General features: G+C 35.2%; 2 protein-coding genes across 3 annotated transcripts; one reads left to right on the top strand and one right to left on the bottom strand.

Moving 5' to 3' along the window:
* The first annotated feature begins 826 nt into the window (after window positions 1-826).
* On the top strand, window positions 827-26,808 carry Srp14 (signal recognition particle 14). Its single transcript, XM_011155183.3, has 4 exons — window positions 827-991; window positions 1,072-1,144; window positions 23,260-23,372; window positions 26,470-26,808. The coding sequence occupies exons 1-4, from the start codon at window positions 968-970 to the stop codon at window positions 26,584-26,586; spliced, it is 327 nt and encodes a 108-aa protein (XP_011153485.1). The 5' UTR covers window positions 827-967; the 3' UTR covers window positions 26,587-26,808.
* LOC112590117 (uncharacterized) lies at window positions 15,894-19,868 on the bottom strand. 2 transcript variants are annotated; one of them, XM_025305850.1, is made up of 3 exons: window positions 18,930-19,868; window positions 18,474-18,806; window positions 15,894-16,386 (listed from the first exon to the last, which is right to left on the bottom strand). In XM_025305850.1, exons 1-3 carry the CDS (start codon window positions 19,237-19,239, stop codon window positions 16,358-16,360), a joined length of 672 nt encoding a protein of 223 aa, XP_025161635.1. In that variant the 5' UTR covers window positions 19,240-19,868; the 3' UTR covers window positions 15,894-16,357. The 2 variants fall into 2 exon arrangements, with proteins under 2 accessions (XP_025161635.1, XP_025161634.1); XM_025305849.1 differs by lacking the exon at window positions 15,894-16,386 and having other exon boundaries at window positions 17,844-18,806.
* Window positions 26,809-26,858: the final 50 nt, after the last annotated feature.

Genomic DNA, 26,858 nt, shown 5'->3' with positions numbered 1-26,858 from the left:
TTAGCTGTAAGAGTAAGGCTGTAAGGTTGCAAGACACGAAATGAAATATTTTCATTCGCTGACAGCTTACGTTACAGCCTTAAGAATAAAGGCTCGTCTACATTAGCTGTAAGAGTAAGGCTGTAAGGCTGTAACGTAAGCTGTCAGCGAATGAAAATATTTCATTTCGTGTCTTGCAACCTTACAGCCTTACTCTTACAGCTAATGTAGACGAGCCTTAAGGCTGTAAGGTTGCAAGACACGAAATGAAATATTTTCATTCGCTGACAGCTTACATTACAGCCTTACAGCTTTACTCTTACAGCTAATGTAGATGAGCCTTAAGTCACATGATATGAGGCAATCTCCTGATTGGCTCTACAATGAGCTAGCACAGAACCACGCAAGAAAAATACTGGTTCTATCGTGAAAATCCAGCAGAGCAGCCAGCAGTGTAGCCAGCAGAAGAGCTATTTCCAGCAAGATAGCCAGCAAGGTAGCCAACATAGGAGTACGCAAGCAATCCAGCAAGAAAACAAGCATCCTGTGCCGCTGGCTTAAGCCAGTGGCACACGGTGCTTGTTTTCGTGCTGGATTGCTTGCTGGATGAAAATACTGCGTTCTGATTGGTACTTTTCCGAAGATAGATGGAAATGCACCAATTAGAACGCAGTATTTTCATCCAGCAAGCAATCCAGCACGAAAACAAGCACCGTGTGCCGTTGGCTTTAAATTCACTAACCAATCCATTTAATCCCCCCTCCCCTTAATGCAGCTGGTGAATGGCATATGGGTACACTTTACTACCTAAAGTCATATACCGAACGAACCGAACGAATGGCCTTTCTACTCTACAGTTCTACAATGCTCTACAGTAGCCTTTCTATAGAATCATTTTTCATTTCAGCTCATTTCTTAACTTTTCGTTTGACTTTTTAGTGGTTAGTTGTATTTAGCCTGTCTGTGAGCATATGTTACCATCATCAAAATGGTTTTATTGGAGAATGACACGGTATTTTTCATTTTATATTTATGTGTTATTGTTTATTATATAAATTACTAATTTATACTATATATGATTTCTAATTGTAGTTCTTAACGGAGCTAACCAAACTTTTTGACAAGTCGCGACTTTCTGGTTCAGTAGCACTCACTATCAAAAGATGTAAGTATTCCTCAAAATTTCCAACTAAATTAGGAGTATATTTCTTAGACATGCAAATATAAATTGCAATATTAAAATTAGATATTAATTTAAGTTAAAAATTCATCTCATTCTCTAAGTTCAACAGTGTAATTTCAGCAATATAATTTCTGATAGAAAAAAAATAAATTGTTGAACACTTCAGGGAACATTCTCAATTGTGTTTTGTATTTTATGTATAGAATACATAGAACAAGTTGCATCTTGTTGGAAAAAGGCAAAAGTTAAATGCTTCAATAAAAACTATTTTCGTATGATTTGCAGTGTATAATAAATATATTTATGAAGTATAGTTGCATTATTTTCTTTAATTATTTATAGTCTAAACTATTTCTAATATTGTTTTTTAATTGATCTGTAGGTCGTTATACAGAATATCCTCCTCACTTCTAATATCGACGAAAAAATACTTAATCGATGCGTTTTTATAAGACAAACAACTTTTCTATTTGAAAAAATCGTCGCTCTGTCTTGTGGAGCGAGATATTAATTGTTAAAGTTGATGGCAATTTAGGTTAGGAAATCTGTCACGATGACAGATAATAAAAAATAAATCTTTACCTTACTAAAAAGATGAGTCTACAATATACTAAAAATGGATACAATCAAAATACAACTATATACAATTAAATATAATTAGATACAATTAGAAAATCAATTAAAATGTTTTATATTTATATATTTTGTATTTATATACTTATATTTTTATTGATATTTTAGATATATTTTATATATTTATTTTTATTTCTGTCATTTTTATACATTATCTCATTTACACTTACTATTTCAGTTATGTCTCTTATTTTCCTTTAAATTTTCAGCCTTACTAAAATGATGAGTCTACAATATACTATAAATGGATATAGAAAAGATTAGCAATGCCTCTATGCAAAAGAGGATGTATCATGAATCAAAGATGGAAGAATCATAGCATATGCTATTTTATTATGTAACAAGAGGAACAAGATCAGTTCTACATAATAGGATAGCACATGTTATCATTCTTCTACTTCTGATTTATGATACATCCTTTCTTGCATAGGGGCCTTGCTAATCTTTTCTGTATTCATTTTTGGTATACTGTAGACTCATCTTTTTAGTAAGACGAAAGATTTAAAAGAAAATGAAACAAGTGGCAGACATAGCTGAAATAGTAAGTATAAATGAGATAATGTATAAAAATAACATAGAAATAAAAATAAATATATAAAATATATCTCAAATATCAATAAAAATATAAGTATATAAAAATTAAATATAAAATATATAAATATAAGCATTTTAATTGATTTTTTAATTGTATCTAATTGTATTTAATTGTATATAATTGTATTTTGATTGTATCCATTTTTAGTATATTGTAGACTCATTCTTTTTTAGTAAAGCGAAGATTTATTTTTTATTATCTGTCGCCTCCGTGACAGATTTCCTAACCTAAACTGCTGTCAACTTTAACAATTAATATCTTGTTTCATAAGGTAGCGCGACCACTTTTTTCAAATAGAAAAGTTGTTTGTCTTGCAAAAATGCATCGATTAAGTATTTTTTCGTCGAAATTGGAGATAAGGAGAGTATTCTGTATAATTACCGATCTGTAAAAACTTTATCACTTGCAATTGTATTACATAGTTTATATTTATTTCAATATGTTAATATTTAAGGTTTAATGTAACAACTAATTATAATACAATTATGATATGATAATTATATATGATTAGGCAATTTATGTTAATAGAATTTTTACATTATATTAATTTAAAAAATTTTAAACATTTTAAAAGTTCAATAAATACTATTGTGGAAGATCATAATTTACAGATTATAATTTCTAACAATATATATTTATGAATAAAATAAATAAATAGACAAAAGGTAAATAGATAAAAAGGAAAAAGGAAAAGGAAAGAAAGAAATTCTTACATCTACTATAATGTTTTTGCTTACAATTCACAATCATCTTGCATAGGGGCCTTGCTATTCCTTTGGTATATAATATATTTAGTATGTAGTGAATGTATCAGTAAAGTAAATTTAAGAAGTAAACTTATTAGTAAAGTAAATATTTAATAAAACTGTTTATTTTATTAATTTAACCCAACATAATTTATAACATTTTTTCTAAACAGTCTTTTAAACAGTCAGTTTTCTAAACAGTCGAAATATATAGGGTGTTTCAGAAATATGTGGCTAAACATTAAGAACATATTCTATTCATTATAAGGTGATACAAAAATGAGAAAAGATCATATAAACATGTGTCCAGAAAAGTTTCTTTTCCAAACTACAAACACTTTTTACTTACAATAGATTTTGGTAAGAACATTTCATTAAAAAATTGTTACAAATAATTTGTTTTTGCCTCAATGCATGCTTCATATCAATGTCTTATAAATTGTCGGAGATATTCAAAAATTCTTGAAGTTTTACTACACAAAGCAATATAATTTTGGACTTTTACAATAACAACAATAGTTTCATAAATATAAAAGTCTTAAGATATTCCTGTAAATAAAAATCTGGAAAATTCAAATTGGAAGATCATATAGGCCAAATAATGGGTCCTCATCTTTTAATCTTTCTAGTGATATAATTATCATTTGGAACCTTTTTTAGGATAGTATCTGGCAGATACTTATAATATTGCAATTTATTCTTAGGACTAATAAGCAATTTAATTATATCCTAACTTACTAAGGTACATCTTTTTTCTAAGAATCTGCCCTGTGACATTCCTAGTTCTTAATATATTAATTACACAACTATTATTACTTTGTGTACTGTTTTAAGTCTGTTTTAATTGCCATCTATACTAGCTCGAATGGTTTCACTCTTTTAAGTCTTCTCATTAGCCCTGCATTGTTTAAGAAACAGCATATTCACATTTATGTGCTGCTGTAACCTTCCTTCATACCTCCTAGTAAATTTCTTAATTTTGTTGTTCATTATTTCTATTTCTAGATCACGATGGAAGTCATCATTTCTAACGTACCAAAATGTATCAGCAATGTTTTTTAAGATTTTATTTTGATATCTTTGTATGATGTTAATGTTGCTTTGTCTGGTACATCCCCATAGCTGGATATCATATGTCCACACGGGTTTACATATCTGCTTGTAAATTAAAAGCTTATTATATATAGACTGAGTGGAATTTCTTCCAATCTGCCAATATAGTTTTTTTTTATATTTTAGGTCCAGCTCTTCCCTTTTCTTTTTAATATACACTTTCCAGCATAATTTTGCGTAATGACGCATAATCAAGCGTCATACCTAAGTACTTTGTAGTATTCGAGTATTCGAGTATGGTATCTGATTATTATTTATATTCACTAGTATATATTGAATTTTTTTGTTAGTGAAATTTACATATATGGATTTAACTTTATTTAGTTTGATTCTCCATTTTTTGCCCAATTTATTTTATCAACAGCTGCTTGTAATTTCCCTAGCTTCTTGATTGCTTTTTCTTATTGCTAGAATCGCAGTGTCATCAGCAAAAGTAACTATTGTATTATTTTAGGAACACATGTGTATAACATCACATGTGTACAAATACAGTACCAGACTCAACACGCTGCTCTGTAGTACCCCTGCGCTTTAATTTCTTTGAGACTCGAATATGCATCCTCTTGTTCTAAAGTGTCTGTCTGCTATGTAAGACCATAGAATTTCAGGATATGTTTAGGAAAAAATTTTCAGCTTATAATTCAGACCTTTGTACCAAACTTTATCAAATGTTTGCATTGCATCTAAAAAGATTTTAGAGCAAACTTTTTTCTCCTCCAGAGCTTTTTATATTATATTTATAATCCTACGTACTTGGTTTATTGTTGAATGATTACTTCTAAAGCCAAATTGATGAGATGGTATTAATTTTTTTCTTATAGTTGATTTTATTTATTTTTTTAATAATAATAGTAATAGTTTTTCAAACAGTTTCGACATTATAGGCAGCTATGAAATTGGCTTATGAGATGAGATATCATGTGGTAGTTTTCCTGATTTTAGCAACATACTAACTTCAATAATTTTCCATCATCTCGGTACATATTTTAAGCTGAATGATGCATTGATTAAATTAATTAGTTTTACTATTGCTTTTTCCAGTAGCTATTTTAATACTTCTTCAGTGATAAGATCAAACTCTGGAGCATTTTTGGAACTTATATATTTTATTTTAGTTTTCACTTCTGTGAGTGATGTGAGTTTAATATCCTTTTCTTTTTGAATTACATTTTCCCAGTTTGGTCTGTATTCTTATACCTAGTTTGGTTGAAATATGTTTTCTAAATAATTTGCAAATTTTTCAACTTTTTGCTCATTATTTTTTGCCCATTTCATATTTTCTTGTCTTATTGGTGGAATTTCCATTGTTGGTCATTTCAGTCTTTTAGTGACTTTCCAGAGAGAATAATCTGTATTGCTATCAGCTGTTAGTTCTCTCAGGTAAGCGTCAATCGATTCATTATTTATTTACTATATTTCTCTTCTTAATTGTTGATTGACGTTATTTAATCTTGCTTTATCCTGTGGCGCTCTGATTTGTTGCCATTTCCATCTTGATTTTCTTTTCCTTTTGATTAGATCTCTAATTTCTTTAGGATAATTATTTTGTGCTGCTCTTCTCTTAATTTCAGGTGTGCTTTTTCATGCTGCTTGTTAAATGTTGTTTGTAAATAACTTGACTTTTTCTAAATGTTGCTCATTTTTTAATGGTGTCAGCAAATTAATTTTTTCAAGATATAGTCTAAAGCTATTCCAGTTTGTATATTTATTGACTAAAGTAGGAATACTTTCTTTTTTTATAACAGTTTCACTAAAAGTTAGCACAACTAAAGAGTGATCCGAGTCCATGTCCTCTATTTGTAGGAAATTTGCTGATATATTCTTGATTATAAAAGAGTCAATTAAATCTGGTAATCTGTTTGGATCCGTCGGCCAGTAAGCCGGTTTACCTGTATACAGAGTTCTACAATTGTGTCTTTTAACTGCTTCTAATAGTTCTTTTCCTTATGTTGCTGTTAATCTTGATTCCCAATGCATGTGTTTAGCGTTGTAATCACCTCCCATTATAAATATTTTCTTTTGTTTGTTTAGAAGGTCGATATATTGATTTTTCTTAACCCATTAACGCCCAAAAGTCCTAAAATATTAACCTTACTTTGCAACTCTATTTTATGTAGAGAAACATTATATAAGGTTAGAATAGCATTTTCTTATGTTTTCGGAGTCGTTCTACAAGATTCCGGCATCAGAATTCGTTTAGATTCACAATAAAATCCAATATGGCGGAATTTTTGGAAAAAAGTCGTGAAAAATCGATAATTTTATTTTTTATAAGCTTGATTTCGTATCAAAAACGTTATTTTGATACAGATACAAGTGTCACATCTTGTCTCAAAAATGTTGAACTTTCAAGGTATGCATTGGTGAAAATGTGAATTCAAGATGGCTGCCTCAAAATGGCAGTTTGAGCGAAAAAACTTAAAAAACAATGTATTTTTAGAATAACTTCGCAAAATCCTAATATTTAGCATCAATTTAGTATCCAGGGTACTGATTTTAGGATATTTGCTGATAACTAATTCATATTAGAGAATTTCAAAATGGCGGATCCAAAGTGGCGACTAAAAAGCACGAATAATCGTGAAAATTTCCAGATTTTCAGGAATTTTGTTTTATTATTTTCATATTCATGAATTATTTTCGAGACGTACACACGCACATATACAGGATGGGTAATTATAAACTTACAAACTTTATAAAAAACATCGAGATAAGTACAACGGATGGGAAAAAATAGAAATCGACTACGTAAGTTTTGAGAAAAATTGCTAAATAAATGAGCGAATAAATGTTCAGTGGGCATGCGTTGTGGGCATGGCAGGCATGCTACTCCGCGTAATCTTAGACCAGTCTTAGTACCAGATTACGCAGAGTTTTGATGTTTACAATTGTAGCCTGTATATCCTCAGTTTCATATTTTGTTCCTTCATAGTGAAGTATATTTTCTTTGACTATAATGATATTTCCTCCTTTAGCAACATTGGCAGAATGGATGGTATGATATACTTTATATTCTTTAAACTTTATAAATGATTGCTTGTGCCTCCGATATTAGATATACGTCTATTTTTTCAATATCAGGTATTCCTTGTAGTTCTTGCCAGTGAAATAACCTATTAGCATTCCACATAATAATTCTTGCTCACCTACCATTTTTTCTGTTTAAGGATAGCTCTTTTAATGTTATGTTCCAATTTGGTTAATCTTTGTTCTAATTTCAAACATTTGTTCTTATTTGTTTATTGTATTCAAAATTGTTTGTAATGTTTGTTCAGCGATATTATTTTGTTGATTTATGTTTCGACTATTAGTGTTTAGTGTGCCTAGTATCACTTAGGACTGAATGTCCTAACCGTATTGTCATTCTATAGTTGAGTCTTGATTAACTTTTGTAATGCTTAACTATTATTGTTTACTTGTAGATTTTCTCTTTGTATTTGTTGAGGTAATTTTGGTTTCTTTAAAAGTTCATTCTGAGTTTTTGGATTTCTTTAGCTACTATTCTCGATAATTTGCCGGATGCATAATTCTGCACACATTTAAGTTTTGTAGAGTCTTTGGTAAGATGTTTACTAGATGTTTAGTAAGATGTTACATTTGACACATCTTCGTTCTTTAAAATAGTATCTCTACGTATGACCATATGCTTGGCATCTTTTACATTGTGGAATAACTTAGATTTTTTAATTGGTTGTATCTCAGCTTTAAAACCAAGTATGTCATTAATTTCATAGATCTTGTTTATATTTTTATCATGTCTAAATATCAGCGTAAACAAGCGTGTTCAAAGGTTGCCTTGTTTTCTATTTTAACTTATTGTTTCTAGTATTTTATATCTCTTTTTACTAAGATCGTTTATTATCCTTTCCGATATGCAAGAATAATGCAGTTTGTTAGCTATTACTTTTATTGGCCTATTTTGCTTATTTCTATATGAATGCCAAAGTCATTATCAATCATTAAAAAGTTTTGTCAGCTCTGTAGCTTTCTCCTTCTCAGATATTAATTATTATGATGTCATTATTTATTATTTTGATCTGAAATCCGCTTATTTTATTGTTAAGTTTCTCGTGGAATTCATTGAAATTTTTTATATCTTCTACCATAAGTAGAGAGAGTGGTGGTATTTTTATAAATAGTTTTCTGTTGCATCATCTTTGCCACTTTCTCTTGTTGCTGTACTGTGGAGTTTATGACGTATCTAATCTTCTTTTTTATAGTTCCTCTCTTATGCATTCCGTCTTTTTTGCCAGCTCTTCTTCGTTAGATTGATAAGTTGTTTCTTTTTCTTGTTCTGTCTGTCCGAGTTTTTTCCAATTCTGCGTGCTTTTTTTGCAGTTGTTGCCAGTTGTTGTTGTAGCTGTTTAAAAGTAGTTACTAACACATTATTTGCTTGCTCTGCTTTTTTTCATTCGTTGTATAGAATTTGTTCTCTTTGAGTTCTTTTATAGTTTTCTTTGCAGTATTTCTTTTTGCCGAATACTTAGTTCCGAGCCAGCTGAATTTGCTCTGGATCTTACTAGCGTTTTTGAATTTTTATCCTAATTTTTGGAAGAATCCATTTCCTACATGCTTTGAGCTTAGTTACTGATTGACGATCCGCGGGGGCCTGTTCTTGCATCTTCATCGTTTGCCGGATCTGAGATTCCGAATCTCTGATCAGTAACTTTTATTTCTTTTATTGTGTCCTCCATTACATCATTTTTTGCTAGTTTTAGTCCACTCAGAATATTTTATTTCCTCGGTACCCTTCCAGCTTAGCTGGCGAGCATTCTCTAATCCGTTATCTGGCGAGGCGCCCGATAGGGGACTAGCAACTCTTACAGAGGAAGTATATATAATAACAATTATTTATAACTTGGAAAAGAAGTGTTTGGAACAATGTGTTAATATAACCTTCTTTCATCCTTATAGCGAGTAGAATATGCTCTAAAGTTAGACCATCTGGTCAACTGGTCATCTGGTGTGATATACCAGAAGTGTTTCTAAAACACCTTATATAGATATAAATGTTAATGGAAAATGCAAAATAATATAGTATTATAATAATAATCATTTCGTTATATTATTTGCTATTAAATGTTTGGCTATCTTTCAAACGTATATTTGCAAAATAAATTTGACACAATGCACTCATTATATAGAGTATCCGGTAATTAGCTGCCTACTTTCACACTATCTTCACACTTCGGATTAGCAGCTAATTACCGGATGTCCTATATAAAACAAAAAGTTTATTTTAATACACATACTGCAAAATTATATTTCTTTTTAAAAAAGGAATATATAATATATATAATGTATTTTCCTTGTATCATAATATAATAAAATAGCCCACAAATCATGTGTGCCACAATCTTTTTTTTTCTATTTTATATATGTATCCCTATTTTAGAATCTGCAAAATTTACATTATACAAGGTAATTAGCTGCCAACTCAAAGTATGAACGTAGATTAAGTTAAAACAAACATAAAAGTCCCATACCGTTTTGCGAGATTCGCAATAATGATCGAGTTATTAATGACAGAAATTTGAGGAATGGGAGCGCGCCAACATAGATGATTGGAGAAGCGTTGCAGCTGCTCAGGCCACAGCGCGGCTCAGTCGATCGAGAAACTGTTGCCGGTGTGCGACGAGGGGAAGGATAACGCGTCACTATCCATTATTTTGTCTCGCCGCACCTACATCTCGCCGCACGCCGCCAACAGTTGTTGGATCGACTGGGCCCGGCTGTAACCCGACAGGCTGCGACGCTTCTCCAATTATCCATCTTAGCGAGCGCTCATTCGTCAGATTTCTATAATTAATAACCCGTTAATTACTGCGAATCTTGCAAAACGATATGTTTGTCTTAACCCAATCTATTGGGTGAGTGCAAAAGTTCGTGCGGAGTTTCAATAGATGGAGTTATAAGCGTCGTAAAGTGTTGTCATTAATACCATCTACATATTATATAACGTTGGAAGTCATAGTTCCATCTACATATTATATAACGTTGGAAAGGTGACGTCTTCAGCTGTTATTAAAAAAAAAATCATTTGTTTTCATACAAACTGCTTCGAGAAATATCACTTTAAAAATGAGTATCGATAAGGTGCATTTACGGCATGTTATGCTTTACGAGTTTCGGAAGGGAATAAACGTTGCCGCAGCCGTAAAAACATTCAGGATGTTTATCAGGATGAAGCACCAGCTAAACGAACTGTGGAAAAATGGTTTGCTAAATTTCGGCGCGGAAAATTTAACCTTGAAGACGAGCCACGCTCTGGTCGACCTTGTGACATTGATGACGATGTTTTGCGTACTTTAGTGCTCAATAATCCGCGAATTTCAACAGAAGAAGTTGCTACAGCACTAAACGTTGACCGATCAACCGCTTTTCGGCGTTTAAAAAAGATGGGATTCGATTTGAAGCTCCATATATGGGTGCCCCATTTGCTGACCGAGAAGAACAAAATCAAGCGAATTTCTGCAGCCGTTTCTTTACTCGGGCGGCTCAATAACGAGTCGTTTTTGGATCGACTAGTGACGGGCGATGAGAAATGGGTCCTCTACAACAATGTTCAGCGCAAACGGACATGGAAACAATCAGGTGAGCATGGTGACGCAATGCCAAAGGCCAGTTTGCACCCGATGAAGGTGATGCTCTCTGTTTGGTGGGATTGCAAGGGCATAATCTATTTCGAGCTTCTCCCCGCTGGCGAAACGATTGATTCGGACAAGTACTGTCGCCAATTAACCAATCTGAATCGAGAAATAAAAGAGAAACGTCCGATTTTGTCAAATCGCAAGGGAGTCGTCTTTCATCACGACAACGCCAGACCACACGTTTCGAAAAAGACGCTGCGCAAACTGAAGAGCCTGAAATGGGATGTCTTAACGCATCCACCGTATTCTCCTGATATCGCACCATCTGACTATCACTTGTTCCGGTCATTGCAAAATTATTTAAATGGAAAAAACTTTGACTCTTTGGAGGCCTTAAAAAACGGCGTCTCTTCGTTCTTCGAATCTAAACCGCGCAGTTTTTATGATCGAGGCATCCGTATGCTGCCAGAACGTTGGGAAAAGATTATAGAAAACGATGGAGAATATATCATTGATTGAATAAAGATTTTTGTTTGCCTAATCACTGTGTGACTTTTACTCACAAACTCCGCACGAACTTTTGCACTCACCCAATACTTTCACATTTCAGGTTGGCGGCTAATTACTGGACACTCTGTATGATACGAGGGCAGTTTGATAAGTTAGTGACTTTTTGAATTTTCCGCACAGTAACTTTAAATGCAGCACTGCTCCCGTCAACTGCCATCTATTAATAGACTACTGTACAAGTTTGGGCAAGCTGCGCCATTTAGTTAGTGTTTGACAGCCATTGAAAGCAGACAACCTCGTGAATTTTAACGAAAATGGAAAAAAGTGAATTTCGTGTGCTGATTAAGCATTATTTTTTGCGTAAAAAAACCATCACCGAAACCAAGGCAAAGCTTGATAAATACTATGGGGACTCTGCACCATCAATTTTAATGGTTAAGAAGTGGTTTACTGAGTTCCGTTGTGGTCGTACCAGCACAAGTGACGCCGAACGTTCAGGTCGCCCAAAAGAGGTCGTCACGCCAGAAATCGTCGATAAAATCCATGGAATGATATTGGACGATCGGAGAATGAAAGTGCGTGAAGTGGCTGAGGCTGTAGGCATCTCAACTGAGCGGGTACATCACATTTTACATGAATATTTGGACATGAAAAAGCTATCCGCGCGATGAGTGCCGCGATTGCTCACACTCGACCATAAGCGCAACCGTGTGACCATTTCAAAGGAGTGTTTGGCGATGTTCAGCCGCAATCCGAACGAGTTTTTGCGCCGTTTCGTTACCGTAGACGAAACATGGATCCATCACACCACACCACACCACACCAGAGACCAAGGAACAATCAAGACAGTGGGTTTCTTCGGGTGAACGTGCACCAAAGAAGGCCAAGGTGGGTCTGTCGGCCAACAAGGTCATGGCCACAGTTTTTTGGGATGCACGCGGTATCATTCACATCGATTACCTTGAAAAGGGTAAAACGATCACTGGCGAATATTATTCAGAGCTTTTGGACAGATTCGATATTGATTTGAAGCAAAAACGACCGCATTTGGCGAAGAAAAAAGTGCTGTTCCATCAGGACAATGCACGGGTGCACACGTGTGTAGTCACCATGGCAAAAATCCATAAATTGGGCTACGAACTGTTACCCCATGCAGCATATTCACCAGATTTAGCCCCCTGCGACTATTTCCTGTTTCCAAACCTGAGGAAATGGCTGGGCGGTAAAAGATTTGGGTCGAATGAAGAGGTCATCACTGAAACAAACGCCTATTTTGAGGGCCTTGAGAAAACCTATTATTTGGAAGGAATAAAAAAATTGGAAAACGGTGGAGTAAATGTATCGAGCTAAAAGGAGACTACGTTGAGAAATAAAACGCTTATTTGCCGAATAAAATATCTTTTATTAAAAAAGTCACTAACTTATCAAACTACCCTCGTACTATATGATATCAATCCTTTTATGAATATAATTTTCTATTAACAATTGTTTATGAACATACCAACAATTATTACACAAGGTGTCTCATAACAATTGTTACAAAACTTGTGGAGACATAGAGTGGGTTAAGACAAACGTAGAAGTCCCATATCATTTTGCGAGATTGGTAATAATTATCGAATTATTAATGACAGAAATCTGAAGGGTAGACACGCGCTGACATAGATGATTGGAAAAGCGTTACAGTCGCTCGGGCCCAGTCGATCCAGAACCACAGAATCCTCTGTTGCCGGTGCGTGGCGAGGGGAAGGACAACGCGCCGCTTTTTGTGTTTTATCTCTCCGTACGCCGCCAATAGTTATTAGACTGGGCCGCGCTGTGACTCGAGAGGTTGTGACGCTTGTCTAATCATCCATCTCGGCGCACGTTCATTCATCAGATTTCTGTAATTAATAACTCGATAATTATCGCGAATATCGCAAAACGGTATTTTTATGGGAGGATGGGCAAACGGAACTTTTATGTTTGTCTTAACCCGTTCTATACAAGCTCTGCAACAATTGTTATGAGACATCCTGTATATTAGATGTTTAGTAAGTTAGTGGTTTTGACAAGAAATAGCGTTCCAAGCAAACGTCTAATTTTATTTTTGACATTTGTCATCTTATTTGTGTACACACAAAATTTCAAGTAGATCTGTCAAATAGAAATTTTTTAACAGCGTTCGGAAGCAGATAAGTTTGTATTTCTTTGCTATAATTGAAAAAATGAATTCCATGTGCTGATAAAGCACTACATTTTGCGTGGGAAAACTATTAAGAAAACTAAAGAAAAGCTGAAAAAGTATTGTGTTTATACTGCGTATAAGTTTATATTGCGTTTCTAATCGATTCATATTTTTGCAGAAGCGATCTTTTGTAGAAACATGGATGAAATATAGTATATAAGACTTTTAAATATTCCATATCGTTCTTTCTAATGTCCTGTTTCTATCGAATTTTTCAACGTAAGAAAACAATTAAGAATTATGCGAAACCAGAAAATATGTTGTATTATTTATCTCTTTATTCTCATTTAATTTATTCTGCTTAACTTCGTAATATTTATTTCTCAGTTTCACTTTTTTAAACATTTTTTTTTTAATTCAATGAGGCTCGACTCCTATCGATAAACGGTCGATATACTGTCACAACAATCACGGTACAAAATTAATTGCACTTGTCATAACTGGGAGCATGGTTCAAATGTCATGATCAACAAAGTCAACGAGTGACTTTTTCGGCAACCTTTTTTTTTTATCACGGTGGGGAAATCCTCATAGATACCCCCGTCCCTTCGGGAGGAGGCAGGGGTTATGCCGGACTCTTAGCGGCTGAAACCCCACCAGGGTATCTTCCAGGCGGAGTGTGGGGAGTCGGGGAAACTGCGCCTGCACTCTCTCCCCGACATTTTCGGCAACCTCTACTTTATCGTCCGAATAAGGACAAGCAACTTGTTATACTTTTTTTTTTATCTCCGTGGGTGGACCGCCCCACCCCATGGCCCATTTGGACCCTCCGCCTGGCGCTGCGCATTGCAAGGCCACGGTACGCGGCGCCAGCAACTTGTCATACTGACTTATATGTGATGTTATACTCTGTACAGTTCCTTGCATAGATACTGACTAATCGTCGGCGTTAGGAATGAAAGGATTAAAAAATTCAAAGTGACTTTTTTTTTATAACGGTGGAGAAATCCTCATAGATATCCCCGCCCCTTTGGGAGGGCGGGGGTTATGCTGGACTCTTACCGGCTAAAACCCCACCGGGGTATCTATCGATCGGGCCGTGATGAGGGGAGTCAGGGGAACTACACCTGCATTCCCTCTCCAACACCCTAGCCCTAGGGCTCTGACCGAGAGCCCCACGCCCGACTACCGCGCCCTTCCCACAAAGGGAGTCGGGGCGCGGTACCCCGGCTGGGTAACCGACCTTGTTAATTGGCCTTCCGGTTACAATTAAGGAGAGCGGGGATACCCATCCTCTCTCCTGGCCCTCCTCCTTTCCTGAGGGGGAGGGGTTGGGGAGTGCGGCTCGTCCCAAAACAAGCCTCCACTCCCCTTTACCAACCCTTACCGACGCGCAGGGGAGCCCGTCGCCCTCCCCCGCGCGTACGGAGCCGGGCCCGAGGCGGCCGAGGAGGTCCCCGACGAATCGGGAGCGGCTCCTCGGCCGGCGCCACTTTGGACCCACTGCCCAACCCCGGCCGCTCCCTGCGGCGGCGGCCTGGTCGACGCTTCCATTCGGCGGTCTCCTTCTGGGACATAATGTCTTTGTAGAAGGAGACCGCCGCCCCCCACGCCTCCTCCTTCCGCACATGGCCTGGACCATGCGCGGGAGCGAGAGGGCCTCCACCCGGCACTCCACTGCCCGGGCGAGGACACGGTGTTGTCGGGTCCATGTCCCGCATGAACCCAACGTGTGTTCCGCCGTGTCCTCGTTCGCCCGGCAGTGGTGGCGTCCGGTGGTGGGTTCCTTTCCGATCCGGTGCAGGTACCGACCGAAGCACCCATGCCCGGTCAGCATCTGCACCAGATGAAAAGTGAGTCCACGCCCCCTCCTGTCCGCCACCTCGGGCAGACAGGGACGGACAGCCTCGGCCGTTCGGAGCCCGAATCCGGAGGAGTCAGCCAAGATGGCCGACCATCGCTCCATGGTCCGGGCTCTGGCACAGTATAAGTATACACAGTATTGACACTGAGCGTCGGCATTTTTGATGTAGTGGGTCCCTGGTCACATGACTCGCCGCCATGTTAAAGGTAGGACAGGCGCTTAAATTAGAGTTTCGTTAACATATAAAATGATTTATTTTCTAATAAACAGTTTACTGTTCAGTATCATAGGCTGTATTCCGATATTTACAACTAATATTGAAAATCTATAGAATACGTAACATAAACTATAGATTTTTAATACTGGTGAATATGGTGAATATTAGAACACATTTTATATGGAATATAAAATATACATACACTTCATTAGAAAAACATTTTATTGTATTAATATATAATTGTATAAATATATCGATCTGTTTGATATTTCGTTAACTTTTTGATAGCATTCGTATATATCTGGATCATAAAATTAGTCCATTCATAACAAAAAAAGTGAAACATGACTAGATATATACAGGATGTTGTTAATTAACGCCCACCATTTACACATTATTTATAATGTTATTCTTAATTGAAAATTGAATCGACAAATTCTGAGCTATTTTGTCGATAGACGTTATAATTTATGATTTTCCATATTTCAACATAACATTTTTATAATTAAGCTCTAAATAGCAATTTTGTTATAGTAGAATTCGATTGAAATTAATTCAAGAAATTGTTTTGTTATCCGTTTGGTTGACCAAAGCATTGTTTGCGAAAAGCTTAGCTTTTTTGATCGCATATGTCTCGTAAACTACTAACGACTTAATATTTTCGTCCAGTAATTTTAAAATAAATTTTTAATGAATAATAACACTGTGAAAATAACGAGCGTTGACAAATATTCTGTATAGATTATCACTTTTCCTCTGTTTATGAAAGTATTTTCTCAAAATCAGCAACTGAAACAACAATAAAATATTAGGCAACAATTATTGCAACATAATTATAAATTTACTTTTATTATAGTTTCATAAAATAAGAATAACAATATAATATATATTAATAACATTTTAATAATATATATTAATGAACACAAAGTATCTTATATCTATAATAATAAACACAAAATATCTGTCAGTCATGACGCAAAATAACCATTTTTTTACGACCGTATTGTGACTTAAATCGCCTATTAATAAATTTTAAAGTATAATATAGTCGAACTCTAGCATAAAGTTTTATTAAATAATCTTTTGGAAAAGATGGACAAGGAGGAATAAATTCAACTTGCCTAAAAAGTCGAATCAATTTATTTACGATAAATAGTTGCAAAATATATTCTTTAATTTTCTTAAAAAATATGTCCTCCAAAGTTGTAATATATTCAATAAAATTATTGTTTAGCATACATAAATTACCAAAAAGGTTATCATTAGTAGCATTATACGCTCTAAAGAAACAATAGTATGAGGTATCATTTAAATGTACATATTCTTTGCTGTAATTTAAACGCAAATCGCATGAATGTATTTTTAAACATTTACGAATAAGGTAGCCATAAATGTATCGCAACGCATCTTGTTCGTTAATATCCATTTGACGATAATCATGATTATCTAGACGTACAGATACACATTCACTTTCGTCTACTTCATTTTCAACAATATTCGTATATTGCGTTCCAAAATTTACCATAGCCGTTAACATTTCATCATTATCTTGTTGACAATTCCCCGTTCTTGGCACACAGTAATTTACAGAAAACAGTTTTTGAAAAGAGTAATAAAATTGGATAGGTGTTGGATTAAAAGCGTTACCATTCATAATTCTGATTTTACCAAAGAAATTCTACAATGAGTCTTGATTAAAACGACGCATTAACAAAAATTTTATATCCGTGGCAGTAACACATAAGTAACCCACATAAGTCCCACATCTTTAAAAAGGAATTTATGTTTTGACACCAATATTTAAATACTTTTACTTTTTTCGAAATATTAACTCCTTGTTTTATAAATATTGTTAATTCACTTAGATATTTTTTCATTTTTGACAAAAATTCGATTTGATAATCCTGACCACTGAAAGCTTGTCTATATTTTATCTTGTAAAAAACTGTAAATGAGTTGAACATGTCAAATAAATCATTCATGTTTTGAACAAAATTAACTGTAATAAGGGCTTCATATAAAATATTACAAGACATTACTAGTTTATTTAAAGCAGCAGCTACTGTTCCACTCAAAACTTGCGTTGCATAGCGAACTTTCATTCTTTGAAAATTAGTAGACATAATATGTATATCTGTTAGTTTGGGTGCTAATCTATTTTCGTTATTTTGTTCTATATCGTATAGTTCTTTAATGTACTTCCATAAAATAAATTTTCCGTTATCTTTAATATTATTTTTCAGAAAATTATTACGACTAGCTTTCAAAGTATGTGGTGGATCAATGAAATAAGCTATTTGTTGATTATTAACAACAAAAAATGGTGACTCTGTTGTAACATTTAATGCTTGTACTACATTAATGAAATTTTGTCCCATATTACTTACAAAAGCAATAACTATATATCCAAGTTCTTGCAAATTTTTTATACTTTGCGTTATAATATCTTTTAATTTAGTAGCATGAAATGTGGAATTTAGAAAAAAATATCCTATAGGTTGTTTCCAATTCGTGCACATACCTCTAAGCATTAAAACTGCAACGTTATATGCTGGCAATACCGATTTTCTTTCATCCCAATCTTCAAAACCATATACCGTATCTTGATTAATATTATAAAATAAATGTGCTTTTAATGCAGCTTTATCCACAATGTACAATATTTATCAAGATTAGTTTTAAAAGTAGATACTTTAGCTTTTAAAATGTCAAAAACATTATTTTGCAACCCGGGAAAAATTTTTAAATTTTCGATCATACGTTGTAAAGTTCTTGTACTAGGCAAACAGAACTGTTTTGATAAAACTTCATAGGTTTTACGTCCACTGAGGTATAAAGTAAAACACATTTTTTTAATTCCAAAGAAAATTTCCTACCCTTTGGCGACTTTTGAGCCAGGTGTACTTGTGCTTTCACAAACGGCGCAATAATTGGTGGCAATATTTGATCTGTTGCATCACAATATTCTGGTAAAGAGAGCTTCTTAATCTTTTTTGTATAATTTGCTTCCTGTTGTTTTAATTGTTTCTTAACTTTCCGTAATTTTTTTTGTAATAAATGAATTTTCTTTTTCAATATCTTCTTTCGGGGTGAATTAATAGATAATGTGGAATCAGTTTGTATTTTCTCATCTTGTGTAACAGATAGTTGTTCAGTTTGTACTTCCTGATCCTTTCGATTATCTTCATCCATAACGTTTATATCCTGCTCTACAATTTCAATTAACAATTGGATTATTTAATAACATGTAGTTGTTAATATTAACTTAGAGTACTAAAAAGAATAGTCGACAAAAATAAAAAAAGATTCTATATTATCGTAGTTCGGCTTACCTTTACATGAAAAAGATATGTGATTGTCAGAATCTAATAAAAAGTCATGCTCTGACTGATCTCTTTGTTGATTCGTTGGTTTTTCTATTTGTCGACCTGTACATGTATTGACTGACTTTATTTGTAGATTCATTGGTTTTGGAATTGCGTATGGTTGGAGGCGATTTTTTAAATCATTTAAAAACATTGTAGAATCAAAATGATTTCCACAGATCCGGTATGTTTTATATAAGTCCTCTATTGGAACTTTAATTGTACGCCTGCAATTCCTTAACCATAATCTACATCTGAGAAATTGAAATATATACATATATAAGTTAGACTTTTAGGCAATTCCAAAACAAATATGTAAAATTAATAAAAAATTATTATTTTTACCTTTCTACATCCTTTGGGAAACGAAAAAAGCTTAACCCAGATATTCGTCTTGAAATATTCGGGCATTTATACATGGCACAACTATGCCCACCTCGAATCATTTTGTTGATATTTTGTAACAATTTCTTTTATTTGTACCTAAGACCTATTTCTTTTATTTGTATGTGATGTACCTTTTATTGGTACATCACATACAAATAAAAATATGTATATCAAACATTTAACCTAAATACGTCATCTATGGCGGCTGCTATGTTCCTGGTAGGATAGAGCGACGCATGTGCACTGGAAAATGAATACCACTAAAAAAGTTCAGTGTCAATACTGTGTATACTTCTACTGTGGCTCTGGCCTGAGACTTCAAGGTCGCCAGGCCCCTGGCCGTTAATCCCTCTCCCTCCTCGCGGAGCTCGCGCACTATCCAATAGAGGGTGCACCGCTCTTGTGCGAGGAGCTCCACGGGGGGGAGGGGGAGCCGGCCAGGGTGAATTCAAAGTGACTGGCTTGATCTTGAAGATGCCATCCAAAGTTATACCGATAAAGCTAATAAAGAGATATTTCTTAACTCTATAATTTTTATTTGAAATATTTTTTTTTATAAAATTTATATTTTTTTCGAAATATTTCGGGCTCCTAATTTTTTTATACACTTTTATATGTGTATATAATAAATAGCAAACTTAGAATTTAATGTAAATAGTGCAAATATTGATTTATACTCCTTTATTGCATTATTTTAATTATGTTCATAAAATATTTTGGACTATAAGGCTATATTTTATTATATTATAAGTTTGCTAATTAATTCGCTAATATTTTCATTCTTTTTAACTTTATTATTATTGTATCTAATCTAAATTTCAATATCTATATGTACCAGGTGTGTCGGTAATTCCTTTCCGGTGTTTTCGCTAAAGAAAACACGTTATTTACAATGGATAGTTAAAATATATTTATTCAAAGTATTGGCCATTTAATTCTATACATTTTGCCCATCTCTCAGGCAATTTATGGATGCCATTCCAAAAGAACTGTTTCTCCTTTGAGCTAAACCATTCATCGAGCCATTTTTTAACTTCTTCGAAATCGGCGAAATACTGCTCTGCAAGCGCGTGCCCCATCGATGCGAAAAGGTGGTAGTCGGATGGAACCAGGTCTGGAGAATACGGCGGATGCGATAAAAATTCCCATCCAAATGATTTCAATACTTCTTTGACTGGTTTTGCTGTATGAGACGGCGCGTTGTCATGCTGCAAAATCACCTTATCATGTCTTTGAGCGTATTGTGGACGTTTTTCGATCAATGCACAGTTCAAATTGATCATTTGTTGTGGCGTTGTAGCGATCAGTATTAACTGTTTCTCCAGGTTTCAACAGTTCATAATATACGACACCAACCTGGTCCCACCAGACACAGAGCATGGTCTTGCGACCAAAGCGATTTGGCCTTGCAGTCGATGGGCTGCCTTCGCCAGGTGATAACCATGATTTTTTTCGCTTGGGATTTTCGAAATAAATCCATTTTTCATCATCCGTTACTATTCGATGCAGAAATGACTTCCTTTCATACCTTTGAAGCAGCATTTCACTGACGATTTTTCGATTTTCCAATTGCCTGTCATTCAATTCATGTGGCACCCATCTTCTCATCTTTTGGATCTTTCCCATCGCTTGTAATCGTTCACAAATTGCTACTCGGCTCACATTCAACTTTTCTGCCAATTGTTTTTGAGTTTGTGTTGGGTCTTCATCCAATAACTCCTGCAATTCCGCATCTTCAAACGTTTTCGGCCTACCAGGACGTTTTTTGTCTTGAACGTTGAAATCACCACATTTGAATTGTCGAAACCACGTTTCACATGTTCTTATGGTTGGAGCATGCTCACCATAAGTCTCTACCAGCAAACGATGACTTTCAGCGGCTTTTTTCTTTTGATTAAACAAGAAAAGTAATACGTGCCGCAAATGCACGTTTTCAGGCACAAAACTCGATATTTTCAAAAAATTATTAATCTATAACGCTGTTATTTTGGCGGAACGTAACTTGTGTAGTTTTGAGGTTAATGTCAATAGAATAAAATGACATATGTATCAAATCATAACATTGCATACTTATGGCTAGTGACATCTGTTACAAAAACCGGAAAGTAATTATCGACATACCTGGTACACGGTATATATTTACATATACAGCATTATTGACATACAACTATTTGTAATGTTACTTTTTTAAAATTAATTATTTGATACACAAAGAATACTTTTCATTTCAGACAGATGCGCACATTTACCTAATATTACGTTATGAAAGCTATAGACAAGTGTGCAAATATGATAAACTAGAAAGTACCCAAAAATAATATTTATGTATTAATAGAAAATGCTAATACATGCAATATTGTTATTAAATTTTTAACAAAATAATTTCGGTGTTTAGTTCCCGATTGAAACCATTTTACAAACAAGGGTTGCGATATTTCTATTGCGCATATGATTGTATTCAACTTATCATTAATTGACATTTTATTTATATACTTAGCATTTCGGCTTAATAGTAGCATGTGTTGCGACGCGATTTCCTTTCGCCGTCGGCAAATTGCCGTCGGCCCACGCGCCCCGGCCGCTCGCACTCGCACCAAAGTTGTTGGGCGCCAGGTGCAGCAGGCTGCACCGATCACCAACGCGAAACGAAAAACCACCAAATGGCCGAGACACGCGAATCCGACGGGACCGGCAGCTCCTCGATATTTTAAGTCGGTAGACGGGAGGGTTCGATCGGGAATCCGGGAAGTTATTGGGAAAATGCAAAAGTAGTACTGCGCGTTTGGATTATCTTACTTTTATTTCACGGGAATCGGTACGGTCCGACCCCTCGATACGATACACTCCGCTGTGTGCTCTCGCGAATTCGAAACTTGCTCTGCGCTGACAAATAGTCCGAGACACGGTACGCACGGGACACCGAAAGAGAAAATCAGGGGGACGGTCTTACACAGTCGGGAACCTCCCGGCGGCGTGGTTCTTCGACCTCCTTCCTCCGCTCGCTCCTACGCAACGCAGCCACCAACGGTAATCCTCGGCGAGTGTGGCACAAACTTAAGCTCTCGATAACGGTAGACGACAACTTTTTTCACAGTGATATGCGATAGTAGTAGAAGCGATAACGATCCGTAATAGTCGACAGCAGACTGACTATGGAAGAGAGAGCGAAAACGGTAGTTCGCTCTTTTATTTCCTCCAAAAACAGTGTCTCTCCTTTCTTCCTTGTTTTGTCTCGAGGCTCTTCTCTCCCCGTTCTTCGTTTTCTCTCCCAATACGGGAATCCTTCAGCGGATCTTTGTTTTCGATCCGCGGGACGGATGCTCGGTCTCACTCTCGCGCGTTCTCTCCCTCTCTCGCGCTCCCGCTGTCTTTGCGCGCGCCTAGGCCGGCTTTGTCTCGTACGCGGTCACGCTTCGAGCACAGGAGCGACAATACATTCGCTTGATTTTTCTACGGGCCTGTGGACAACGGAAACGGCAGCGAGAATCTTTTGAGGCGATACGGGAGTCGGTAATAAGAAAGATAAGAAGGGGCATTCACCTGAGGTGGCTGTCCGGGCGATGAGTGACGTCCTCTTCTTCCTCCTGGCTCCTCCGGTCTTGATGGTCGGCGCAGGAGCTCCAGGGGCACAAAGCTCGGGGACGCGGGACCGTCACACCTGCGCACTCTTATCACTAACAATAATGGCTAATTACAGTTTCGGGGGAGGGTCCTTTGCAATTCGCGCAACCGTTAGGACCTTTTCCCCCCCCCCCCCGCCTCGCGGTATAGGACTCGCCATCTTGTGACGGGCGCCTTCGCGGCTGCCACGTCACAGTGTTAACACATAATACATTGTACAAAAAATTGATATACACAATTCCTTCTTTTCCTTTTCACATTTATATAAAGCAATTTTTTTTTTTTTTAGTTAATGGATATAATAAACCAGTGCCCAGAAAAGGTAGGCCTTCTTTACCAACTCCAACAGAATATCTTTGTCTGGTTCGAGCGTCCCTGCGCTCCAAGAAAATTTCTACTATTGTAAGTATTAATCTGTTATACAGGGTGTCCGGTAATTAGTTGCCAACCCGAAATGTGAAGGTAGGTCGGGTTAAGCTGAAAAGAAAAGTAAAATACAATTTTGCAAGAATCGCAATAATTATCGAATTATTAATGGCAAATCTGTGGAGTGGGAGCGCACTGACATAGATGATTGGAGAAGCGTTGCAGCCGCTCGGGCCACAGCGCGGCCCAGTCGATCCAGAAACTGTTGTCGGTGCGCGACGAGGGAAAAAACAACACGTCGCTATCATGTTTTATCTCACCGCACGCCGCCAACAGTTGTTAGGTCGACTGGGCCACACTATGGCCCGAGAGGCTGCGACGCTTCTCCAATCATCCATCTCGGCGTGCGCTTACTCGTCAGATTCCTGTCATTAATAACTCGATAAATATTGCGATTCTTGCAAAATTGTATTTTACTTTTCTTTTCAGCTTAACTCAATTTACCTTCACTTCGGGTTGGCAGTTAATTACTGAACACCCTGTATAGACTGCCTCACCTAAGCTGTTTATAACTGTGTTATAAACTGTTTTCTCGAAAACTATTAAAAATAATGATAATATTTTATGTTGTGTTTTAATGTTCGTTAGGCTCTTTTATATATAAATAATTTAGATAGAAGATATATTATTAAATCTTTAGAGGGATAGAAAAAGGAGACACCTTGATTTTTTAAATGAAATGATATACAAATGTTTATATTTTCGAATAACTTGGTTGAATGTTGATATATATTTAAAACATTTTTTCTGTTTTTATAACTTGGAAATTATAATACTTTAAAGATAGAAATGAAAGAAATTAAATTCCATGTGTTATGAATAATTGAGTTATAACATAAATTCGTAGCGTTATTTAATAAATGGCGTTGAAACGTATTGTTGATATGTACAGGAAATAAAACCATTAATATGATAATTCCAATATATTTAATGTCAATTCTCGTGAATATAGTACAAAAATAAGTATCGAAACGAGAACAGAATGGAAAAGAAAAGATAAAAGGTGCCTTTTCAAAATTGAAAATAACCTATTCGATTAACAACGAAGCAAGGGATACAGATAGATATTCCTCTTCAATTTAAATAGGTTTGAAATATATTCTAACTTAGACCAAAGGACACATACCCAATCAAAATCTTAAGTAGTAAAACATTTCTTTGAAAAAAGTCGGAATTTTTCTTTCGGAGCATTCATAAAAAATATAAAAGATAGAAAAAAACTTTTCCAATAAAAATTTAATAATTTGACAAATATTTTATATTAGGTCATCCGAAAAGTTCTGAGAATTTTTGAAGCTCTAAAACAAAATTTATCGACGCAATTCCACCAATAATTAATCTATTATGTATTGTCCATTTTGATCCATCACTTTTTGCCATCTTTCGAGCAAAGAGAAAATTCCGCGCTCGTAGACTTAGGTTTTCCCTCGAAGAATGCAGGCTCCTTGGAATTTCTTTTTAAGAACGCATCGCACGTGTCAACGCGAGCGAGGAGGTTGCGTTCAGTCAATATATGAGGAAGCCAGATATCGAGATTCATATAACCTATACGTTTTGGAGCGTATTTTTGGGAACGTTTGGGATCTTGTGAGAGTTCCAATACACTTCTGCGAGGATTTTCATCCACTGCTTGCTTCAGCCGGTCCTTGAGTGGTGTGAAAGGTCTTCCAGACCGTGGGACATCTTCGTGCTCGAAATTGCCATTATGAAATCGCGCGAACTATCGGCTTACTGTTTGATTTGACACAGCATTCTTCTCATAAATGTTACAAATTTTACGGGTAATTTTCACCGTGGTGTTTCTTTTCCGAAAATAGGAAAACATAACGTGGCTTAAATGAAGCTTTTGGCTGTCCATTTTCGCGATCACGCCATCCAATGTTGCTTGCTTTGTTTGTCCTGCATTTGAAAGAGCAAAGCGCAAAGCGCCATCTGTTAAACGAGCCCTCACTTATAGGACCAGAGCACAGACTTCTGCATAACGCATAATACACAACGCATAAGAGAATCAATCAATCAATCAAAGTTCTTCAGTTTTTATCTTGAGGAGGGAAATGAAGAAAACTAATTGGTTTATTCTCTTATGTATTATGTGTTATGCAAAAGCCTGTGCTCTTACCCATAAGCTTTGACCTACACACTGCCAAACAAACCGATCCCAAATGCGATAGATGGCGGGAATTCTCACAACTCTTCGGATGACCTAATAAAAGAATAAAAAAAATATACTTAAAATTTTAACACTAAAAAAATAAAAACGCCGTTATATAACCGTTATATAACTGTTCCACCACTTACCAATTCTTTTATAATCCAAAAATTTTGTTTCTGCCAGATGAAAAGATATTTTATGCCGAATTCAAAATGAAGGGCCCAGACATAATTGGCGTTATATTAAAGAAAGAATTGATAAATATCTGACAATAAATAAACATTTTTAATAATTAATAAAAAACTTTATAACTAATAAAACACAGAATTTAATATTTTTTGTCTCTATTTTTAAGTAATTAGAATTTCCAGACTATGCAAAATAGAAGGAAATTATTTAAATCTTGTCAAAATTCAAGCAAGCTATTTGAAAATATAAATATTTGCGCACAATTAAAAAAAAAGGTTAAATGATCTCTTCCCTAAGATCTAAAGATCTCTATTTCCTAATGGTTTACTATCAGTATCTTTTTTATTATGTAAAAGAGCTTAACGAATATTAACTCTTATCGGACGTCAAATTCTCAGACCTGAGTTGCCGCTAGATCGTCATTTGGCCGATGTTCTCGCGAATATGCAATATTTAATGTTTTTCGAGTTCTCAAATAAACACTTGAAAGCATATCCTTCGATATGACAAATGTCCGCAACGGTAAAAGATATAATGTCACGTGAAAGGTGACATAGTTCCGATAAGGGTTAAAACACTAAAACATAACAAATTTTATCATTATTTTTAATAATTTCCAAAAAACAATTTATAACATTTTAAATCTTGCATCTAAGTTGCATATTCTAAGTATCTGGTAGCAAATAGGTCATTAGTTTTCTGCAGTACGGTTAATTTTTAGATACTTTTTAGATTCATTCCAAAGATGTAAACAAATTTCAACAGGCGTACTGGAATCTCTTGAAAACAAACATAAATGGATTGAAAAAATTGAAGAAGACAAAATCGGCGAAGCCGAAAGTTCACTGACTTAACAAGGTTGATGTATCATCGTCTTACGCTAACTCTGTATAGCATTTATTTGCTTCTTTATTATTAAGATCTTTGTACTGTATTTGTGATGTATTTATCGATGCTTATTTACTATGTAAGCTGATGTGAAAGACATGTTTCGTGCAGCATTTTACACTTGTATAGACTGATGTACAAAAAGTTAATAGTGTTATAAAAATATACATGCATATACTGCAATATATACGTACATTTATAAATTTGTGCAATAATAATAAAACAATAAGAAC

This window comes from Harpegnathos saltator, unplaced genomic scaffold (genome assembly GCF_003227715.2).
Source record: "Harpegnathos saltator strain DR-91 unplaced genomic scaffold, Hsal_v8.6 scaffold719, whole genome shotgun sequence".
Lineage (NCBI taxonomy): Eukaryota > Metazoa > Arthropoda > Insecta > Hymenoptera > Formicidae > Harpegnathos > Harpegnathos saltator.
Note: the sequence above shows the minus strand (reverse complement) of the source record. Positions and strands in the feature narration are given on the sequence as shown.